Genomic DNA, 24,525 nt, shown 5'->3' on the forward strand with positions numbered 1-24,525 from the left:
GGGGGGGGCAAAAATTTGGCAGCGATGGTGAGTCAATTGGACTTGCCATGAGCAACAAATTTTTCTATAATCTACTTAACTAAGTCTACAGTCACAGAGTATATACACATATATAAGTGCAGAACATGAAATGAAATAGAGTGCACATGCACTGAGCACCGAACATATCAAGAAATGACAAAATCTATACGCAATGAGTACAAAACATATTAACAAATGACATAAAGTGCGCACACACTGTATATATTTTTTACCATTTTACAAGAACTAGGAAAGGAAAGGGAAGGATTGCATCATGGTTGTAGCACAGTAGGTTGCACGTAGCTGCACTGAAAGTCCATATCTTTCTACAGAAGCACAACACCAAGTGAAACAATCTGAAGTTCTCTTCCCTGAAGTATCAGTGTTGCCAAGACACTGAAATGTTGTATTAATATTCAATGTTATCATTTTGGTAGCACATTAGGTACACCAAACAGTAGTACCATAATAACATCTCCATCGTTCAAGGTGGTGGACAGCATGATGTGTCAACACCACATTCTTGTAGAATCCATACTCCTTCACCAACGTAGAATTAGTGCAAAAACCAAATATAGTGCTCCATGACCATGAGGATGGACAGGACAAACGGATATTGCAGTAATTTCTGGTAATTAGGTCAGAAGGTGAAGGACATTAAGTCTTATGCTAGTCATCATTGAGAATTACACTAGTCTATCAACCGATTTGAGTAATTGTTGGCATTCATTGCCTAGTTATTAAACATTTCTGTACTATGTAGGGAGTATTACAGAACATTATTGATAAGTCATCTGATTACAGTAAATATTGGCACTCATTGGCCAGTTACAAACCATTTTTATGCATTATTCAGAAGTGAGCATTCAAAGCAAGAGTTAATTAATCGCATAGCATTTACATAATTCATCTAATTATAGTAATCATTGGCATTCATTGGCCAGTTACTAAACATGTAGCAAGTATTGAATATTACAAAACACTTTTCATAACTCATCTGATTGCGGTAATTATTGGCACTCATTGGCCAGTTACAGACCATTTTTATGCATTATTCAGAAGTCATCATCCAAAACAAGAGTTAATTAATGGCATAGCATTTACATAATTCATCTAATTATAGTAATCATTGGCATTAATTCGCCAGTTACTAAACATGTAGCAAGTATTGAATATTACAAAACACTATTCATAACTCACCTGATTGCGGTAATTATTGGCACTCATTGGCCCGTTACAAACCATTTTTATGCATTATTCAGAAGTCATCATTCAAAACAGGAGCTAATTCATGGCATAGCATTTATAGAGTATAACAAAAATATTATTTACAGAAATTATTGGCATAGCATTTATGCATTATTACAAAATGTCATTCAGTATTACTCAGAACTCATCATTCAAGTGACATAGGACATATTTAAAATGTAACACACTATAACTATTACTCAACGTCTGTGGTCCAATAATACATAGATATAATGGATTCAATACATCTGAGAAATTTGCATTATATTTAGAACTAGAAATATCTCTTAAACTGGTAGCATTATTTCGGACTGGTAATACATTTTTTTGTGCTAGCAATGAATTACGTTGAGATCGATAATTATTTGCTGGGGCATGAATATATTTGCTTTTGACTTATTGCTGGAAATAAGGATTAATAATGTCATTCGTCATGAGTCAGCTGTAGCAAGGTTATGAAACAAGTAGGGTATATGTGATCACATTCATGAATGACACACACAAATGGGTAAAAAAAATGGAAGTACTAGAAAAGGTTTAATGACTAACTGCTTATAGCACATTAATTTCATGAAAAGCTTCTCCTGGAAAAAATACAAAATGGATTATTGACCTGAAAGAAGAAACGCATATTATGCTGAAAAGTAGTGAACTTCGAATTAACAGGTAATGAAATGTGTACTCAATATGTATGTACTCTAGCTGTCCTTTCCAAAACATTCAGTCATTATACCATGTGACGTAAGACATACTGTCAAAACGAACTGCCACAAATAGTTAAATAACTACATAGCATCTCTTAACTAATAGTAAATATATAAACTTCATCATTATTCTCATCTGCAAGGAAAAACTTCATTATTCATATTAGCATATTCTTCATATAACTATTCATCATTCATTATCATCTTCATTATTCATTATTCATATTACCATTTACTTCATACAGCTATTCATAGTATAGAATTTCTTATTTCTAGCATATTTCATCACTAAAACTAAGATGTGTAGTTCTGTCTGACAGCCGGCATCAATCGCTTCGTATTCTGAAAGAAAAATAATTAGTGAAGACTGCTATCACACGATGTGTATAGTATATTCTTGTTAATGCTTGTTAATTCTGATCCATTTACTCTTCGTGACAAGATATTGCATTTTCTTTCCTTCATTCTGATGGTGAAATTCCCATTTCATAGTAATCCACTGTGGGTTGTTTAAGTTATTTCTTTTACACGTTATTGCTTTCTGAAAATGATGAATAAGGATTAATATCTTGCATTTAAATCATATACTCATTAAATAAAAACTTGTTTCTAGTGATATAATTAACCATACAGCATAGCATGACAGAAAACGTATTATGTCAAAAACATAGACAGTTTTCAAGTGCAAAAAAAAAGTACACAGAGTATCATAATGCGGTAGCAAAAATAATTTAAAATAGTCACGATATTGAGATATCATAAGGAAAAATGTCAAAGTCAACTGGTGTTTGTTATATCTTAAGGATTTCGTAGTGCATACAAACAAAATAGGAGAACAATCATACATACTCAAAATATGGAAAATGTGCACGGTCTGATATATAACGACAAGAAAAGCGACCTGCTAACCTTACCTTGCTGGGTACTTGCCAAGAAAAAATACGATCATTATTAGTAAGTAGTCACATAAATATAATTGCTTAAGTGGACATAAAATACGTAAGTTTATCTGGAAAAATGGGCACGGTCTGATGTGTAACAACAAGAAAAGCGACCTGCTAACCTTACCTTGCTGGGCACTTGCCAAGAAAAAAAATATGATAATCATCAGTAAGTGTTCATATAAATATAGTTGCATAAGTGGTCATATAAAAGTCAGGAAATGGCATTACAGTGTGATAAATCATAAAGTATGTTCTTTCAATAAAGGGTTTAATATTGGAGACATGGTGATTGCCATGCTTTTTCTGGTTCTAAAAGTTTCGACGTGGACTACATTGGGGTGAGGAATGCTGCGAATTCGATATGGACCTGCGTATAGAAGCTCAAATTTACTGCATCTACTCTTTCCTCTGTTGGATAAATAGTATGTACGTACTAATATCTTCTGTCCAATGTGAAAGTCACGGCGTGTACAAACCTGTTTTTGCTGTCTCCTCCGGCGCTCTGCGGCACGTTTGATGTTGTTGAGTGCAATGTCAATTATTTCATGGTGGCGTAGTCGACGAGATGTAGGAAAGGATACTAATTATTTAATTTTGTTAGGTGGTTCAACATTTTTCAATACAACAGTCGGAGATAGCATAGCAGATTCATTTGGTATGGAGTTAATTACATCCTGGAATGAGAGTATGTGTATGTCCCAATCACTATGTTTTTTATGGCAGTATATTCTACATAGTTTACCAATTTCTTTCATTAGTCGTTCACAAGGGTTCGAAGAAGCGTGGTACCTGGATATATAGATCGGAGAAATGTTTCTAGCTCGTAACATATATGTCCATAACACAGATCGAAACTGTGGTCCATTGTCGGAAATTACTTTCAATACATGCCCTACATGAAATAGACAATGTTTTACAAATGCTTTCGAAACAGATTTAGCAGTAGCTTTGCGTAACGGAGTGAAGGTAACAAATTTCGAAGAGAGTTCAACAGCGACAAAGATGTAACAAAAACCTCTATTAGTTCTGGGAATCGGACCAAAAATGTCTACAGCGGCCATGTGTCTCAATTTAACAGGTACAGTGGGATGTAACGGAGGAATATGTGAAGTCGTGTCTGACTTAGCTTTCTGGCAGATTTTACATGACGCTAAAACTCGTCGAATACATTTCTCTATGTTGGCAAAATAACAGTTCTGTCTCAGTATAAGAAAACATTTTCTGGCTCCGTAATGTGCGTAACTTAAATGAGTATACCAAATTAATTTGTTAACAAGCTCGTCAGGAATACATAGTAACCAATTGTTGCTGTCAGGGTTAGAGCGGCGAAACAGAATATTATTGCGTACAGTGTAATGGTTTCTGATGGTAACATTATTCCTATCTTGCCAAAGGAATTTAATTTCTTTCCATACGTTGTCTTTACTCTGCTCTTGTGCTATATCTCGTAATGACGACGAAATGAAATTTTCAAATGCAACTTGTTGAATATACATGACGCTAAAATTTGCTTGTCAGAAGTTGGTTGCGATGTCTTGCTGATTGTTGCTGAGAGAACGCGATAGTGCGTCTGCAACAATATTTTGTGTACCGGGAATGTGAACAATTGTAAAATTAAATTCCTGTAAATAAAGTTTCCATCTGCTTAACCTGTCACGTGTAAATTTTGCTGAAAGTGTAAACGGTCGTATGTCTTCCATAAAGAAAATGCCGAAATCTCGTAAATGCCCATACAACACATAATGTTTCAAGTTCTGTAACAGAATAATTGCGTTCAGCAGGTGACAGAATGCGACTCGCAAAGGCGATGTTTTAAATTACTGTAGAACCATCTTCTTCAATTTCCTGAAAAATGTGTACCCCTAAAGCGGTGTTAGAACTGTCGGTGGCAATGGAAAAATTTCTAGTAAGATCTGGACGTGAGAAAAGTGGTGCATTCAACAAAGCTTGTTTCAGATTGACAAATTCAGACTGTGCTTGGCTATCCCAGGACCAAATAGTGTTTTTACCTTTCAATTGACTTAATCTAGGGGTGTCTAAAGCAGAGAAATGAATAAATTTACGAAATAAGTTAATTAAACCCAAAAAGCTGCGTAGTTGTTTCTTCGTCGTAGGAACAGTAATGTCACGTAAAGCTTGAAGTTTTTCCGGGTCAGGCGCAATGCCTTCTGCTGAAATTACATGTCCAAGAAATTTTATAGAAGTTTCGCCCAAGTGCGATTTGCTAAGATTAACTGTGAGTCCTTGTGCACGAAAAGTTTGCAACAGTTGTTCAAGAATCAGATTGTGTTCAGACCAGATAGCTTCTGCAATAATGTGATTTTGTCTTTAAGTTCTGTCGGAAGTATAGTATTCAAACCGCTAATAAATGCTGCTGAAGAAGTTGTTAAACCGAACGGTAATTTGCAAACTTGATAACAGTCACCAAAACAGAGAAAAGCTGTGTACTTTCTGCAGTTCGGATGGAGCTGAATTTGCCAAAATCCCGATTTCAAATCTAACGTGGAATAAATAGCAGTACCATGAAATTTCTGTAGAAGTTCTTCTAGTGTCTGTGGGCGATCTGTTTCATTAATAATAATGTCATTGATGTGACGCGAATCAAGTACGAGGCGAAGTGAGCCATCCTTTTTCTTAACAATATGGAGTGGGTTTATGTACGGACTAACTGCCGGTTCAATAATACCTTGGTCAAGCATAGCTTGCAATTCTTTCTTACCTTGTTCTCTGTGAATATACGGAATGGGATAATGTTTGGATTTAAACGTGTCGTGCTGTTTAACTAGAAATTCACACACAAATCCGGACATAGTACCACGGATGTTGTGAAAAACTGGAGCTTGCTGTAAAAGAATTTTGCGTAGTTGCGTGCGTTCGTCGTCTGTATTTGCAATGCTCTGTTTAACTTTATCAGAAATCATCTGCATAACGTCATAGTCGGCTTCGTCTGGTGTATAATAGTTGTGAACATACGTATCTGTGAACAATGTGGAATGACAGTCCGTGTTACGTGATGCAGAAATGACCTCTGTCCGATTAATTGTTTGTTCTTCTGCAGATAAAGAGTGCTGAAATTCTAATGCCAGTTGTACATTTTCATCCTTTAACATCAAATAGGAATATGAAAGTCAGTAATTGCGTCATGTTGTACCAGAAAATTCGTACATAAAATAACGTCTGTTGTCAATAAGGGAACATTCCAAAAATTTGAGTGAAACGTATGACCTACAATGCAAAATGATAAGTGTGTCTGTAGCTTTACATCTACTCCTTTACCAGATACTGCTCCTTTTACTTTAGTTTTGCCTTATGGTAACGTGGGATAGGTATTCTCTTTGTTACATTCGTTGAAAGTTTCCTCGTTTATAACTGACATAGCTGATCCAGAATCGATTACGGCTGAAAATTTGGATGATCCAATCTTTACTTCAATGACAGGGTGTGAAATGGTTTTTTGAATAGCTGGTTTTTCCTGCAAAAGAGTGTCTCGGATGTCGTCAAAAGTAATAACATTTTCGTGAACAAGATTCTCTGTGTCAAAAGTATTGTTTGTGTTGCTGGAAGATTCATTCTGCACTGTATCTGGTCAAATTCTTTCTGATGTGCTGTTATTTATTTATTTATTTATTTATTTATTTATTGTTCCGTGGGACCACATTTAGGAGAAGTCTCCATGGTCATGGAACGAGTCAATACATGAAATTATAACACGATTGTAGAAACAGATAAAATGAAACAAGTCGTTAGTTTAAATAAAGAAAATCAAGAATGTAACACTGGAATTTGCTTAATTTTTTATCTCTTCCAGGAGCTCCTCGACAGAATAGAAGGAGTGAGCCATGAGGAAACTCTTCAGTTTAGACTTAAAAGTGTTTGGGCTACTGCTAAGATTTTTGAGTTCTTGTGGTAGCTTATTGAAAATGGATGCAGCAGAATACTGCACTCCTTTCTGCACAAGAGTCAAGGAAGTGCATTCTACATGCAGATTTGATTTCTGCCTAGTATTAACTGAGTGAAAGCTGCTAACTCTTGGGAATACGCTAATATTGCTAACAACAAACGACATTAAAGAAAATACATACTGTGAGGGCAATGTCAAAATTCCCAGACTATTGAATAGGGGTCGACAAGAGGTTTTCGAACTTACACCATACATAGCTCGAACAGCCCGTTTTTGAGCCAAAAATACCCTTTTTGAATCAGAAGAATTACCCCAAAAAATAATACCATATGACATAAGCGTATGAAAATATGCGAAGTATACTACTTTTCGTGTTGAAATGTCACTTATTTCAGATACTGTTCTAATGGTAAATAAAGCGGCATTTAGTTTCTGAACAAGATCCTGAACATGGGCTTTCCACAACAGCTTACTATCTATCTGTACGCCTAGGAACTTGAACTGTTCCGTCTCGCTTATAACATGCCCATTCTGTCTGATTAAAATGTCAGTTCTTGTTGAATTGTGGGTTAGAAACTGTAAAAACTGAGTCTTACTGTGATTTAGCATCAAATTATTTTCCACAAGCCACGAACTTACTTCATGAACTACATTATTTGATAATGTTTCAATATTACACACAAGATCCTTCACTACCAAGGTGGTGTCATCAGCAAACAGAAATATTTTTGAATCACCTGTAATACTAGAAGGCATATCATTTACATAAATAAGGAACAGCAGTGGCCCCAGCACCGACCCTTGGGGAACGCCCCATTTAACAGTGCCCCATTGGGACTGAACATCATTACCACTCTCAATATTGCGGAGGATTACCTTCTGCTTTCTGTTCTTAAAGTAGGAGGCGAACCAATTGTAAGCTACTCCCCTTACTCCATAATGTTCCAACTTCTGCAGTAATATTTTGTGGTCAACACAGTCAAAAGCCTTCGTTAAATCAAAGAAAACACCTAACGTTCTCAACCTTTTATTTAATCCGTCCAAAACCTCACAGAGAAAAGAGAATATAGCATTTTCAGTTGTTAAGCCATTTCTAAAACCAAACTGTACATTTGACAGCAAATTATGTGAATTTAAATGCTGCAGTAACCTTGTATATACAAGCCTCTCGATAACTTTAGCAAACACCGATGGCATAGAAATAGGTCTATAATTGTCAACATTATCCCTGTCTCCCTTTTTATAAAGTGGCTTCACTACCGAGTACTTTAATCGGTCAGGGAACCGACCACTGCTAAAGGAAAAGTTACAGATATGGCTAAGTACTGAGCTAATATACGTGGAACAATACTTCAGTATTCTGCTAGATACCCCGTCATATCCATGAGAGTTCTTGGTCTTTAGTGATTTAATTATTAACTCAATCTCCCTCTTGTCAGTATCATGGAGGAGCATTTCAGGTAACAGTCTCGGAACACTTTTTTCTAAGAGCGCTATATGATTCCCTGTTGGGACTAGGTTTCTATTTAGTTCACCTGCTATATTCAGAAAGTGATTATTAAGTACTGTACATATATGCGACTTATCAGCAACACGGACATTCCCACTACGCACTGATTCTATATCCTCGACCTGTCTCTGCAGACCAGCCACTTCCTTTACGACTGACCATATGGTTTTAATTTTATCCTGAGACTTAGCTATTCTATCTGCATACCACATACTTTTTGCCTTCCTAATAACTTTTTTAAGCACCTTACAATACTGTTTGTAATGGGCTGCTGCATTTAGATTTTGACTGTTTCTAACGTTTTGATATAATTGCCACTTTGTTCTACAAGATATTCTTATCCCTTTAGTCAGCCACCCAGGCTGCCTGTTTGTGCTAGTACCCTGTTTTAAACGTTCTAACGGAAAGCAACTTTCAAAGAGCACGAGAAAAGTCTTGAGGAAAGCATTATATTTATCGTCTACTGTATCAGCACTATAAACATCTTGCCAATCTTGTTCCTTGATAAGGTTTACAAAAGTCTGTACAGCAACTGGATCAGCTTTCCTAAAAAGTTGGTAACTATATTTAACATGTGTTGAAGCACAAAAATCTTTTAGACTTAAAATTTGTGCATCATGATCTGAAAGGCCATTCACTTTTTTGCTAACAGAATGCCCTTCTAATAATGACGAATGAACAAAAATATTGTCTATGGTTGTTCTACTGTTCCCTTGCACTCTCGTTGGAAAGAATACGGTTTGCATAAGATTATATGAATTAAGGAGGTCTACTAGCATCCTTTTCCTTTCACAATCACTTATACAATTAATATTGAAGTCACCACATATAACTAACTTTTTGTATTTCCTATAAAGTGAACCAAGAACCTCCTCTAGCTTTAGCAAAAATGTTGTGAAATCGGAGTCTGGGGATCTATAAATAACAACAGTAAGAAGTTTAGCTCCACTAAATTTTCGGGAGGATGCTGTGGCATTTCAACTATTTGTACTGTTCTGTTATTTCTTCGTGACATATTACGTTCGAGATGATACCGACTGTCTGATTCATTCATGATAATCTGTTGTTGCGGATGATTCTGCTGCTGGTAAGACCGACTGTTACGCTGATAATTGTGCTCATTACTTTTACGTCTGTCATGATTGTCATTGTTATACAGCGCGTTACGATATGGGTTGAAATGGTGTGTTTTCTGTACGTAGTGATTTCCTTGCTGCTGTGCGTTACTATTTGGTGTGGCCGACGCTATACGTCCAGGCGGCGAAACATTAAAGCTTGGTTGACGTTGCAGACTACATTGTTGGTTAGGTATGCTAACGGGCTGGTTTTGTTGTTGTTGTGGGGAAAACCCTGTATTGTTACCTAAATTTGTTTCCTGTTGCTGATAATTTTGTCGATACTGATAATCAAACTTTTGTCTGGCATTAAAGTTCTCGTGGTTACCATTTCTGGAGCGTATAATGACAACTGTCACTTTCGGTAAAACTTGTCATATCGGGTTTTCTTCCTAGAAAGATCGATAGTTCAAAAGCTGTTTTGATAGATATAAAGGATAGTAAAAGAGAAGGCAGCAGTGCAGAAAACTAAAGATGAAGTAGCACTACTACGGCTCAGGGCCCTGTGCACGCTACGGCACATATTCATCGAAGTGTAATGAAACCCCTGAGGTCTATTACGCGCTGCAAATAAATTTTAGTTTCTGTGTTACAGGCAATACCGGTGAAAATTCAAAAACAAATTGTCGTACCCAGTCCAATTCTAGTTTCTGCATTACAGACCAATCTGGTGAAAATACGAAAGCAAATTGTCGTATCCAGTCCAAGGGGTGAATCTGTGTTCTGTCATTTTTAAATACGTTAAATTTCCTCACGGATAGAAAGTGCTTGTAATCAAAATTTTCGTCTCAGAATGTCTGAACAGGTTCAGGATTGTATGCTAATCTGTTTGTCTATGACTGTTCGGAATCTAACTCACGTACTCTCTGTAAATTATCTAAAGTACACTGGCTGTGTGAGTCTGACAAATTTTCGGAGAGTGGTGAATGCTGTGATGTGTTAAAGGCTGAAATGTTTTTCATCTCCGTCACTTCTTGCTGTAAAGATGACAATTTTCTACGTAATGTATTATTGGACGAACCTATTTCACTGATGGTCTGCTGCAAATTTTGGAATTCGGGTGTTTGATTAAACGAAACTGGTGACATATCGTCTGATTTGGTGCCATTATTATTTTCAATAACATCAATACGACTGGCCAATTCATCATATTTTTCAGTCAGTGCTTTTACCTGATCATCGTTTTTAGTATCACAAGCATTAATTTGTTTTTGTACTTTACGTGTGGTTTTGTTCAATTTTTTAACGTCTGCTTTAATGGCATCGGAATCCTGTATTAGTTTCAACTTTTCAAGTCTGTTGGTCATTGTCTGAAAGTCTAAAGTGTGTGTCTCTGTTTTTGTTTTAAGTTCGGAGATTTCATCATGCAATTCGGTGTTCAACTGTTTGATTTCGTCTGATACTGTAGCAATATTGTTGTCTACGTATGTTTTTGCTTTAGTAAACAATTTACGCTTATCTTCCTGGCTCTGTGCAGTAATTGTTTCCATGACTTGTTGCTTTACTTTATTCTGTTCCTGTATAAATTTACGGTAACACGTTACACTGTTTTGTAGGTGGTATTAAAACGTTCGTCAATTTGGCTGTTCTGTTGGTCAAATTTTGCGTCTACTTTCGCATCCAGTGTGCGTGAAAGTTCTGCTGACATTAATTTAAACTCGTCACGTAACTGTGTAGCGTTTTCAGAACATTGTTTAGCGACTGCACTAATTTCATCTCTAAGTAATTTAGTTGTGGCTGCATGTGTATTACTTAACTCTTGTGCCACAGATCTAATTTCTTCACAACTGTTCCTAGCACAAGCCTTAATTTCCTCACGTAATTGTTCTTTAGTATCATGACATTGCACGGCAACGGCTGTAATCTGTTCACTAAGTTGTTTGTTCTTTTCATTTAGCTTGTGTTTTTCATTCAACTGTTTAAGATTTTCATTAAGTTGTTTGAAGTTGTTGTCTTGTTTTTCATTCGACTGTTTGAGATTTTCATTAAGTTGATGTTTGAGATTTTCATTAAGTTGTTTGTTCGATTCATTGAGTCGTTTGTTATTGTCGTCTTGTTCTTTCTTCGACTGTTTGGAATTGTTGTCTATTTTTTCATTAAGTTGTAGCAATACTGCCATAACTTGATCCATGCTAAAAGTAGTGACTCTATTTTCTATGCTGTGTGTTGGTGTATCCGCATTTGACACGTTTTGAATAACCATTTGTTGTCCGATTCTTGAGAAGGTTCGCCAATTGGATGTGCACTGTTAGTCACTACCTCGGAATCAAATAAATCTGACGTATTTTGAATACATTGTTCATCTTTGTGAGAAAAATTTATCTGTTCACTATGCAAATTTTGCAAATCAGGCGTGTCTAACTGGGTAGCGTTCATTGTATCGGAATGTGCCGCGTCATCAATTGTTAAATTTACTGTGGACATAATTGAATTTGTTTGCCCATCATTAGGATTCAACTCAATACTAATGATCGGTAGGCACTGATTATGTGTAATTAGAGGATTATCTTTATTACACTGAGTGTCGCAAGTATTATCGGTCAAATTATTGGAGTCGACTATTTCACTCATTGCACATCGCGATGTACTGTTAACAGTTTTTCGCGGCATTTTTCACAAATCAAAATTAAGCACAAAATGAAACAAAGACGAAGCAAAAATGGAACAAACACAATTACAACAAAGAGCAATAAATTGCCGGTGATCTGTGAAAGAAAGAGTGACAAATTATTAAATGCGTTGCGCCAGATGCAAACTGGATTTAAGTAAATAAGAGCAGATATATAACTGACTACTTCTCAGAAATTCACAAAGAAATACGATCCTGGCCGGTTGTCGCCAAGTGTAACCTCCCCACAAAATTCATTCACATTTTTTAGTGTAACCTCAAAACAGAAAAATTCCTAAACCTCTCAACAGTAAAAATTATAATTATGTCGTTCATATTCAGTGTAACGTCCCAACAAAAAAAAAATTTCAGTAACCTGGTAATAATACAATGTAACTAACCTCTCAATTAAATAATCGCTCACTTATAACTTTTCAATACTTGACTGTGAATTTAACCTGGTACAATTTGGACGTCTGCAGTGCTGCGTCATGGCCCTGAAAGATCATTCTGAATGAAAAAGAGAAAAATTCTTACCTCGGTGAAGTCGCCGGATAACGCATATATATCTGCTCTTACAATAAATTTTTTCTGGCGCAGCACTGTGCAATACTGGCCGATAGATTTGTCATTTATGAAAGGAAACAACTGATTTTTCTTTTGCAATAATCGGGATGATCATGGATTGGAGAAATTGGTAAATTCTTTAAATTGAAATGAATGGTTGTTAAAAGTTACTTTATATGAGAAAGATTATTATTGGGACATTTTTAAAACATTTACATGGGATTAGAGATAACATTACTACATATGCGCGAGGCTGCTTTTTACCTTATACAATAATGCTCAGGCTCCGGCATCGCTGCACCACGACCTAGCAACAACTTACCGCTACAGCTACACAGTTCCTACTGCATCAACACTGCTCTCTGGTCAGAGATTCTCTTATACCTTGCATATCGCAGGCAGCGCATGAGCAATACATCAAAATTACATCTGCTCGGACCTCTTACGAGGATTAAGATCAGGTGATCGGGACGGCCAGGCTGTGGGGAAATGGCAGCTGATAATTCTAGTGTTTCGGAATAGGTACTTAAATTCTAAAGCAAACGTCTCTCTTGCCGACGGGTCAACAGCAGGTTAACAGCAAGCAACTCGTGCTCATGGATAATTTAAAATGGATAGCAAAGAAGGATGTTTCGTAACATTTTACGCACCGTGTGTCCAATGTTCGGACAATTGTCAGTGCACTACACGTTTGCACTCCACCAGTCGTCTCCTCCTGCACTGCTGTGGCCACTGCTTCCACTGACATTGAATCAATTCGTTTCCTCCCTTTACCAGGCTGCACACCGGAAGAACCTGTCTTTTCGAATTTCCGAATCATTTTCTCCAGACCGACGGCAGTCATCGAACCAACGCCTTTTTTAAAACCTTTCAGTGTCCATAAATTGTGCAGAGTGACGTGTGCAGTGTCATCATTCTTGTAATACAGCTCTACAAGAAGAGCGCGATCCAGCACTGAGACAGTCATGGTGAACATCGCCGACGTGAAAGGGGGAAAAGCCATGCACCCGGTGTGGTGTCTATACCAACTTCAATGGGTCGTCTGTATGACAGCTGTTTTCTTTTACGTATTCTGACACATACAGCGCAATCAACTGATAAATTTTCCCAGTATTTTTTTTTTCTGCCATACGTTTCCCCTACTCAGGAGGACGTTATCAGAAGAAAGAAAACTGGCGTTTTACGGGTCGGAGCGTGGAATGTCAGATCCCTTACTCGGGCACGTAGGTTAGAAAATTTCAAAAGGGAAATGGATAGGTTAAAGTTAGATATAGTGGGAATTAGTGAAGTTCGGTGGCAGGAGGAACAAGACTTTTGGTCAGGTGAATACAGGGTTATAAACACAAAATCAAATAGGGATAAAGCAGGAGTGGGTTTAATAATGAATAGAAAAATAGGAATGCGGGTAAGCTACTACAAACAGCATAGTGAACGCATTATTGTGGCCAAGATAGATACGAGGCCCACGCCTACCACAGCAGTACAAGTTTATATGTCAACTAGCTCCGCAGATGGCGAAGAGATTGATGAAATGTATGATGAGATAAAATAAATTATTCAGATAGTGAAGGGAGACGAAAATTTAATAGTCATGGGTGACTGGAATTCGGTAGTAGGAAAAGGAAGAGAAGGAAACGTAGTAGGTGAATATGGAATGGCAGGAAGGAATGAAAGAGGAAGCCACCTGGTAGAATTTTGCACAAATTTAATCATAGCTAACACTTGGTTCAAGAATCATAAAAGAAGGTCGTATACATGGAAGAAACCTGGAGATACTTGAAGGTCTCAGATATATTACATAATGGTAAGATCGAGATTCAGGGACCAGGTTTTAAATTGTAAGACATTTCAAGGGCAGATGTGGACTCTGACCAAAATCTATTGGTTGTGAACCGTACATTATAACTGAAGAAACTGCTAAATGGGTCGAATTTGAGGAGATGGGACCTGGATAAACTGAAAGAACCAAAGGTTGTAGAGAGCTTCAGGGAGAGCATTAGGGAACGACTGATAAGAATGGGGGAAAGAAATGCAGTAGAAGAAGAGTGAGTAGCTTTGGGAGATGAAATAGTGAAGGTATCAGAGGATAAAGTAGGTAAAAAGACGAGGGCTAGTAGAAATCCTTAGCTAACAGAAGAGATATTGAATTTAATTGGTGAAAGGAGAAAATATAAAAATGCAGTAAATGAAGCAGGCAAAAAGGAATACAAAAGTCTCAAAAATGAGATCGACAGGAAGTGTAAAATGGCTAAGCAGGGATGGCTAGAGGACAGATGTAAGGATGTAGAGGCATATATCACTAGGGGTAAGATAGATACTGCCTACAGGTTAATTAATGTGACCTTTGGAGAAAAGAGAACCACTTGCCTGCATATCAAGAGCTCAGATGGAAACCCAGTTCTAAGCAAAGAAGGAAAAGGAGAAAGGTGGAAGGAGCATATAGAGTGTCTATACAAGGGCGATGTTCTTAAGGACAATATTATAAAAATGGAAAAGAATGTAGATGAAAATAAGTTAGGAGATATGATGCTGCGTGAAGAGCTTGACAGAGCACTGAAAGACCTAAGTCGAAACAAGTATCCGGGAGTAGACAACAGTCCATTAGAACTACTGACAGCCTTGGGAGAGCCAGCCCTGACAAAAATCTACCATGTAGTGAGCAAGATACACGAGACAAGCGAAATACAGTCTCACTTTAAGAAGAATGTAATAATTCCAATCCCAAAGAAAATAGATGTTGACAGGTGTGAAAATTACCGAACTATCTGTTTAATAAGCCACGGCTGCAAAATACTAACACGAATGGAAAAACTGGTAGAAGCTGACCACGGGGAAGATCAGTTTGGATTCCGTAGAAATGTTGGAACACAAGAGGCAATACTGACACTACGACGTATCTTAGGAAATAGATTAAGGAAAGGCAAACCTATGTTTCTAGCATTTGTAGACTTAGAGAAAGCGTTTGACAATGTTGACTGGGATATTATCTTTCAAATTCTGAAGGTGGCAGGGGTAAAATACAGGGAGCGAAAGGCTATTTACAATTTTTACAGAAACCAGATGGCAGTTATAAGAGTCGAGGGGCATGAAAGGGAAGCAGTGATTGGGAAGGGTGTGAGACAGGTTTGCAGCTTATCCCCGATGTTATTCAGTCTGTATATTGAGGAAGCACTAAAGGAAATAAAAGAAAAGCTTGGAATAGGAATTAAAATCCATGGAGAAGAAATAAAAACTTTGAGGTTCGCCGATGACATTGTAATTCTGTCAGAGACAGTAAAGGACCTGGAAGAGCAGCTGAACGGAATGGACACTGTCCTGAAAGAAAGATATAAAATGAACATCAACAAAAGCAAAACGAGGATAATGGAATGTAGTAAAATTACATCGGGTGATCCTTCGGGAATTAGATTAGGAAATGAGACGCTTAAAGTAGTAAACGAGTTTTGGTAGTTGTGGAGTAAAATAACTAATGATGCTCGAAGTAGAGAGGATATAAAATGAAGACTGGCAATGGCAAGGAAAACGTTTCTGAAGAAGAGAAATTTGTTGGCATCGAGTATAGATTTAAGTGTAAGGAAGTCGTTTCTGAAAGTATTTGTATGGAGTGTAGCCACGTATGAAAGTGAAATGTGGACGATAAATAGTTTAGACAAGAAGAGAATAGAAGCTTTCGAAATGTGGTGCTGCAGAAGAATGCTGAAGATAAGATGGGTGGATCACATAACTAATGAGGAGGTACTGAATAGAATTGGAGAGAAGGGAAATTTGTGTCACAACTTGACTAGAGGAAAGGATCGGTTGGTAGGGCATATTCTGAGGCATCAGGGGATCACCAATTTAGTATTGGAGGGCAGCGTGGAGGGTAAAAGTCGGAGAGGGAGACCAAGAGATGAATACACTAAACAGATTCAGAAGGATGTAGGTTACAGTAGGTACTGGGAGATGAAGAAACTTGCACAGGGTAGAGTAGCATGGAGAGTTGCATCAAACCAGTCTCTGGACTGAAGACCACAGCAGCAACGTTTTCCCTCTTCTCCTGTAATATTCCGTTGCAATTTCACGTCATTCTGACCAGTGGTGTGTTTGCTACAGCGTTTTGAAAGTTTAACTTTAATTATAATCACCCTGCACATAAAATTTTAGTAACAGTTGATATTAATAACAGTCACAGGAAAGCCTTGTGTAAAATATTCTTCTCGACTTCTTTCTCTTTATTCATATGCAGAGTAATGTCAATAGCAGGCATCAATGGGGAACAACGTGGTTGTTGGAGAGGTAGTATAGTGTTCTGGAAGCCAAACAGTGGAGTTATTCAATCAGAGAATCAGTCATCTCATCCAAAGGTGGGACAAATATGTCTTTTATATTCTTGTAGTGGTGATAATTTTACCTTTACGAGCAAGAGTTACATGTGATTAGGCTTGGAACTTCATTCAACAAAACAGCATGTAAAGATTTATGGTGCCAATTAGTAATAGCGAAAACCTTGCATCCTTTCATAATCTGTGGTAAATTTGCTCATTTTTAAGAAAAAATACACATCTACGCAAGTATTCCTGGAAATAGTACATACTGTTAGAATTTCTTGTGTATTGTTGCCTCACTATCGTTGTATAATCTTTAAATCCTAAGCTGCGGAGTTTTTGCTGAGGCTTTCTTTTTCGCACTGTATGCATGCAATGAGCAAGGACTGGGAGAAGACCTCAGCAGGAGGCAGAAAAAAAGTGGACCTGAAGATTGTGCAACAATATTTCAGGAGCAAGATACAATAACACTTAACATTAATTGTTATACACCATACACATTATTTCTGTATTTTTGTGCTACATCTCACATAATAACTGACACTCCTCAGATGTGTTGTACAATTTAGGACACATACATAGTACAATTTACAAAAACCAAAAAAATAACACTGATAATACATACTTTTAAAGCAGTGACTTCCATGGAATACCTGAAAAAATAAAAAAGTTGTATGAATATATAAAGTCAACAGTTTATGTAAATATGAATATACAGACATAAATGGTAGATGTACATGAGAATAATACACACTTCAGACAAAAATGAAGAATCCAGAAGACATGGTACGATGTTCGTGTAACTATGTAGTGTAGACACCAGCAGTAGCTGCATAAATGATTTAGAGTTGCAATTTTCTGCGGCAGGTAGAGTGGCCAATAAAGTGCATTAGTGTTCTTCGTGTTTGGTGTTGTTACCTGTCCTTGGGGGTATACAAGGGGCGAGAAAATCGTAGGGCGTCGATTGATCATTCTGGTTGCAGTAACAGCCCTTTGTCCAGGCGTAAGAACCCGCGAACATGCAGGCGAGCAAGCTACCTATGAGATACTGCTGCCAGGTCTGTTGTATTACTGGCACATCAGTTCACGACAGTAGCCAGCTTAATTTGTTAATTGCATAGCCCTTCACTGCACTGTCTTTGTAACCTATTTGACTGAAGATGAGAGCCTGTTACAAAGAGCTAGGTAGAGCCAGTACAAATACTTGCCAGTCAAACCCAAATAGTAGTCTTCAACAATTGCTGACATCAGTACTTAGTCGGCACCAACTGAAAGTTCCATGTGGACTGCTCAGCTTCAATGTGCAGCTGCATGAACAGCAATCTGGCAGTTTACAAGCCACTGCTAGGCAAGATGATTCCAGGGCTCCAGCCAATATCACAAAGAGGGGTCCAACTTAAGGATGACTAAAAGGAGTGCTGAGTTCAATACATGGCTACCCAAATGCTGGAGTTTGTGGCTGCCCAACAGAGATGCCTCCCAGCTGCCAGATGTCAGTCTTGCATCTGCAGAGCCATAACAGAGACAGTCGCTTCACTGAAACAGCCGTCAGCCACATCCCTGAAAGCCCACACTCCCACGAACTGAGCTCCCCATTATGTGCTATACTGAGGTAGCGACTACTGTTTGGGAGTCTACACACACTAGTGGACCGATGCCATCTTCCTCTGTACAAGTGTCGCACTGAATAAAGAACGTTAATAATTGATCTCTTCACATTTTGGGAGCTGTTAGTACACAAGCCAGCATCCTGCATGCTAGTAGGTGAAGCGCATTTTGATACTCGAAATCAGGGCAGATCACGTCTCAACCTGCTGCACTGACGGAATGCCTGGCTTTAAATACCACGGTTTCAGACACCTGGTCCTCAGTGTACGGTCGTTCCCTGCACATCACCAATACCGGTGGAATGACGGTCGCGGTAGTTACAGCTTAATTGTGCCGGTAAATGGTGATGTGCTGCTTGCTGCCTGTTTGAGTACTTCAACCGCCTGCTGGCTGTGGATGGACTTCATACGCCTACGCTGTCGCTACCGTCGGGTCACCGCCGCAACTGATTCCGTCCTACTGGCCCTGGTTCAAACCGTCTGCAGGGCGCCTACCACTTCCAGGCACTACGTGCACTGGCTTCCGGGCTGTACGCCGTGTGTGCTGAGGCAGCCCTGGGCTTCTGCCTTAATGACAGCTGCCATGAGGAAGACGCCGTGTTTACAGGTCTAAGCAGATGCTCACCCTCGGGAACACTGAGGCCCGCCGCATCCCCAGAGTCGCGCGTCCACCCACCACCCACTGCTGTCCACTACCGCACCCCCCCGTGCTGCCTCCCCATCAGCCAGTGCACCTGACTTGGCACAAGCTATGCAAGCTGTCAGACTGCTGTATATAGCATTCCTCACTGACACCTGTGCGAGAAGCTTGGTTCGTTTACTGAGTGCTCCACAAGACAGTATACAATGTAGCGATCACATTAATAAAACGTTATTGCAGGTTGTCACTGACACTTTCGGTCATAGAATGAGACACTAATCAGCCGACGAAGTTCGGCCTCTAACAATTGTAATGTCGTCGCCACGCCTGTTCAACGACACCTACTGATCTCACCTTGCAGGTGTTAAGAAGAGGCTTTGCGCCACCTGACACGAAAGAACTTGTGTACAGCTGTGGGCCTCTCGACACCCGCTACCGTTACAAATCAAATTGCTCTGAGCACTGTGGGACTTAACATCTGAGGTCATCAGTCCCCTAGACCTCAGAACTACTTAAACCTAACTAACCTAAGGACATCACACACATCTATGCCCGAGGCAGGATTCGAACCTGCGACCGTAGCGGTCGCACGGTTCCAGACTGAAGCGCCTAGAACCGCTCGGCCACAACGGCCGGCACCACCATTACAATTGGCATTCAGAAGTGGTCTTCACAACAATCGACATCGGCGCAACTGTTTGTCACATCGGCATCGCTGCAATCAGAGTTGCTGGTCTTGCAACCTGCACTTAAAAATGAAGGTTGGTGAGTGAGAATTTTTATCTTCTGATTGTTTTTGTTTAATAGTATAATTTTTTGCAATGGTAAATCGGAGAGATGCTTAATTTAATCTAAAACATTCCGTCATCAGGCCACAAGTGGCCCATCGGGACCATCAGACCGCCATCTCATCCTCTCTAAGGATGTGGATAGGAGGGGCGTGTGGTCAGCACACCGCTCTCCCTGTCGTTACGATGGTTTTCTTTGACCGGAGCCGCTACTATTCGGTCGAGTAACTCCTCAATTGGCATCACGAGGCTGAGTGCACCCCAAAAAATGGCAACAGCGTATGGCGGCCCTGATGGTCATCAATCCAAGTGCCAGCCACGCCCGACAGCGCTTAACTTCAGTGAACCAACGGGAACCGGTGTATCCACTGCGGTAAGGCAGTTGCCTAATATAATCTAAAATCCACGTATTTTTGCTCGGAATTTCTGCTGAAATGTCACGTCAGGCTTTACTGGATAATCCTTCAGATCTGGCCACAGCTGTTAGAGTAGCGACGCACTCAGAGGAGACAGATGGGCGCCCAAAAGCCGTGATGGCCGTGACGTGTTTGTGCAGTGTCACAGGTATCGGCGTGATGGGCATCTCCACAAACAGTGTCTTCAACCAGAGTGCCACGAATATGACCAAGTAAGAGCTGGCCTAAGAAGTGAAAGAATCAATCACGAGAGAAGCGCTCGTTAAACACGAATGGCAAAGTATCAGCTGCTGGAAGGCGTTCCCAGTAAAATATGATGATTACACAGACAGATGCGGAGATGGACTGCTGCTTGTCAGCCTTTATTGGTGTGAGGGAACAAAGATTTCTAATGGGCATTGGGGCGCATGTATTAGTCGTCGCACTAGATCCCTGAGTAGAAAGACACTACGAGGTCCTCGTCATACATTGCTTTCAGTAGGTAACTATGACATAGATTCACAGGAAACAACACAGGTCAAGATTACCATTGGGACTAAGACTATTTGTGAACAAATGGTGGTGTTGCCACAAGTGGGGCAAGGATATTCTGTGATTCTCGGGTATGTTTTAAACATCATGCCAAAATCTATGTTTCTCAGCATGCAGTTGAACTTGGAGGAAGTCATCGTCAACCACTGGTAATATGGACGGAAGAAGCAGTGATTTCGAGAAAAAGTAAAATGGAGGCAGAAACACGGTAAGTAATTTGCACTCCCACTTTATAAACAAAATGCTGTTTTTAATCTAAAGCAACCAATAATGTACAATCATATGTATGCAATTTGAAGAATAACCACGGAAGGTGCTTTATGAATCAAAGCGAAAGGCGTCTACTGTAAAATTCTCTTTAGTTAAATTGCAGCAAGTTTAAGAGGAAAAAGAATAATGACTGACAGAAAAATTAGTTTGCATATCCATGGGTGTAGTCTTACGAGGCTGAACCATTGGAAAACAATGAGCATTTTGATACAGTGAATTGATTTGTCCACAGAAGCGTAGTGCACATAAGTATCCTAAATGGAGAATATCCATTTTTTACCATGTGCCTCTCTATTTAACTCCTGTTGTTCATAATAATTATTGTTAAAACAAAGAAAAGCTATCATGTCGTTAAAATTGTTAAAAGGATTCTTATGATGAGATATAAATTGTTTAATACGTTCTTTTTTTACTATTACATATATTTCCATCATAGGTTCTAGTACATTCTTTACAAATATATGAGAGCTTATTGTTTGAGTATGTGTGTGAATAAAAATTATCGACTTCCCCACTTTAAGTTTCTTACACTTCTTGCACTCCACCCTTTATTAAGACTATTTTTCATTTGACTGATAAAGTTTTTTATGAATAAATGAATCTACTTTCTTGTTGCTGTGCAAGATAGCTGGGTAGATAAAATATTTACACTCTTATTTTTCCTTTGTCACTAACATTCCTACTATGTATTTTTTATTTCACATACACATTTTGTGAAAAGCAAATTGTGATACATAATGACACACTCTTAATGTAATTACATATGGAGTTCCTGGTGCCAAATATTTAGCACCTGAATAATTAACAGAGTGCTATAGAACTTTAGTGGTCAGCATCATGGCAAATGAAAGAGAAATGTTAATTTACTATGGTAATTTCATTCTATATGAATGGAGGTAACTAATGCAGCTATCATTAGTATGATGATTAGTTTAGAATTTATTCAAGAGAAGTATTATGAATTATGTTTGTCTTCTTGGTTTCAAGACATTTGGCTACTACTGTTTAATAAAAAAGATGTCTTAATTACGAACAACAGTTTATGCTTTATTCATTTTGAAATTTCATGGTTCACACTCCCAGACCCTGGAAACTTGAAAACAATTCAAAATCATTTGTTGGAGTCTTTAAACAATTACTGCCTTGACTAAAAAGAAATCAAATACAACAATCCTCTTGCTTTATAAGATGAATATTTCCAAAATGAAATCAAACAACTTAATCCAAATAATTTAGTCCAAAACGCTTGGATTTTATTGTATTAGAAATATAAAAAAAAACTTGTAATGAGTCTGAGAACTAAAGTAGCTATTGAAGTTAAAGTTTACTATATTGCTCTTTAAGAAATATTTCATGATTATGCTGACTACATAAAGGAATATAAAGCTATAGAATTAAAAAATAAACCAACAACTACAGCTAAATTTGGAAGAAAAGGAAAAAGAATGTCTAGAATTAAAAGATGTAATATCTGATGTAGCAGAGATGAAGAAAGAACAAATTTATACATTGCCACATCAAAGCAATATGCCAAGAAAAATTATTTCAAAGTTGGTGGCGTATTATCTGAAAATCATCTTTCATATGAAGACTATCCAGTTATAGTAGTGGAAGACCTAAAGAAGATAAAATATTTTATGTCAGGAAATATAAATGTATTGGTTATAAATTAATAGAAAAAAGATTAACATTTATTTTGGTGTACACAGAGTAAACGAAACAACAGAAGTGTATAATATGCACTTCAACAGTGTACCTTACTTCATTGTGAAGTTATGTGAACGAACCAATGAAATTGTTGATGAAGTAAATGACGAGAGAAAAAACTTTTATGATGAAATTTAGACTGTTCCTGCTGTAGAATTTTAATTTACTAATGTTTCTCATTCCATTCAAATGGAGCCGCTTATTGATCTAGAGAATAAGCTCCTTCATAACAAAAAAAATATTTTAATAATTATTGATGAAAAGAATAATCCATGGTTTTATGCAAATCAACTTGTTGATCTGTTAGGATAATTCGACAAATGGATGCAATTTAAGACCATGTTAATCAACAATATTGTAAAAGATACGAAATTTTTGGTAGTGGTCAAATGCTGCTGCCAAAATATATACACAAAATTCAACGAAATTGATCAACAAACCTGGTTTATATTCTTTAGTTATGAAAAATCCAAGATGCCTTTTGCAGTAGATTTTCAAGACTGGATTTATGAAGAAGTTTTACCAGCCATTCGAAAACATGGAGGATATAAAATATAGACCGAATAAAATTAAGGATTATTATATAAAGAAATCAAACGAAACATACAGTAGAACTGCTGTAAATTTGCATGAAAGAAATGAGCAATAAAAACATTATTGCCCAATGATGTTCCACTATAGAATGTTCAAATTTAAGACCAACTTTCATTGTTTTAAGATTAAGTAATCAACATCAATAACAATTTTATTTATGAATATTATATTATTCGTGCACAATTTAAAAATGTACAAAGGCAAATAGATATAGTCAGAAATGTGCACCAAAACAGCGAACAAATTTTAAGAATTGATTATGTGGCATATTCAATAAATTTATATCGCCTAAGAGAAAGAAACATTAAGAATTGTTTGCTATCGAAATAATTTCAATACTTTGGATAACTATACACAAGAACAACTGATTAATGATATGATGAATCTTGGCGCAGCCTAAGACTGCTTTAGCTGTCGCTCATCAAATTGAATTAATATAAGAACAGAAAACGTCAACTTTTCCGACCATCGTTTTTTATGGAATATCAGAGTGGAAAATTCCCCCTATGCAGATTATAAACTAATAAACGTCAGTGTCGTAATGTTTGCTACTCTGATGCTCTGAACCGAGTCTGTTCGTTCCCTCACTAAAATTCAACTTTCTGTAAGGAATTCCAGCGACAGATAAAGCAGTCGTACACTATGTTCAGGGTTTTACGACGCAGAACTGCAAAATTAAAAAGAGCTTCGTGTTTTATGCAGTTTTGGTTTCAGAGAATCGGAGCATATCCTCTGAAAAATTAAACCAAATTAAAGGAATTTCAAAGGTGTGGAACATTATCTCTGCCGATTTTAAAATGAGCCTAGGGAAGTATGTTCAGAATTCTAGAGATTTAACATTTTAACCCTGCACTTAGAATTTAGTGCTTTATCCATTATAGAATTACAGCGCCTGCGAGTGTAGACCCTGAAAATACGTTCCTGCACTTCGCCGGGCGTGAAGACATTAAAAAGAGCTTTGTGCTTTAATCATTATGAAATCAGCGACAGTTAAAGCAGTGGCTACTGAAGCAGCCTTTCTGGCTTTGCAACGCAGTCAGAAGGCTGCTT

At 37.9% G+C, this 24,525-nt stretch overlaps 1 protein-coding gene across 1 annotated transcript in view; it reads right to left on the reverse strand.

The window, feature by feature from the left end:
- Window positions 1-17,420: 17,420 nt before the first annotated feature.
- Window positions 17,421-24,525, reverse strand: part of LOC124805755 — a 100,474-nt gene continuing 93,369 nt past the window's right edge. The window contains exon 5 of the mRNA XM_047266326.1: window positions 17,421-17,575. Within this exon, the coding sequence (XP_047122282.1) occupies window positions 17,550-17,575 (26 nt within the window). The 3' untranslated portion in view covers window positions 17,421-17,549. The remainder of the gene's footprint in view (window positions 17,576-24,525) is intronic.

The sequence above is a fragment of the Schistocerca piceifrons genome, chromosome 1 (genome assembly GCF_021461385.2).
Source record: "Schistocerca piceifrons isolate TAMUIC-IGC-003096 chromosome 1, iqSchPice1.1, whole genome shotgun sequence".
Lineage (NCBI taxonomy): Eukaryota > Metazoa > Arthropoda > Insecta > Orthoptera > Acrididae > Schistocerca > Schistocerca piceifrons.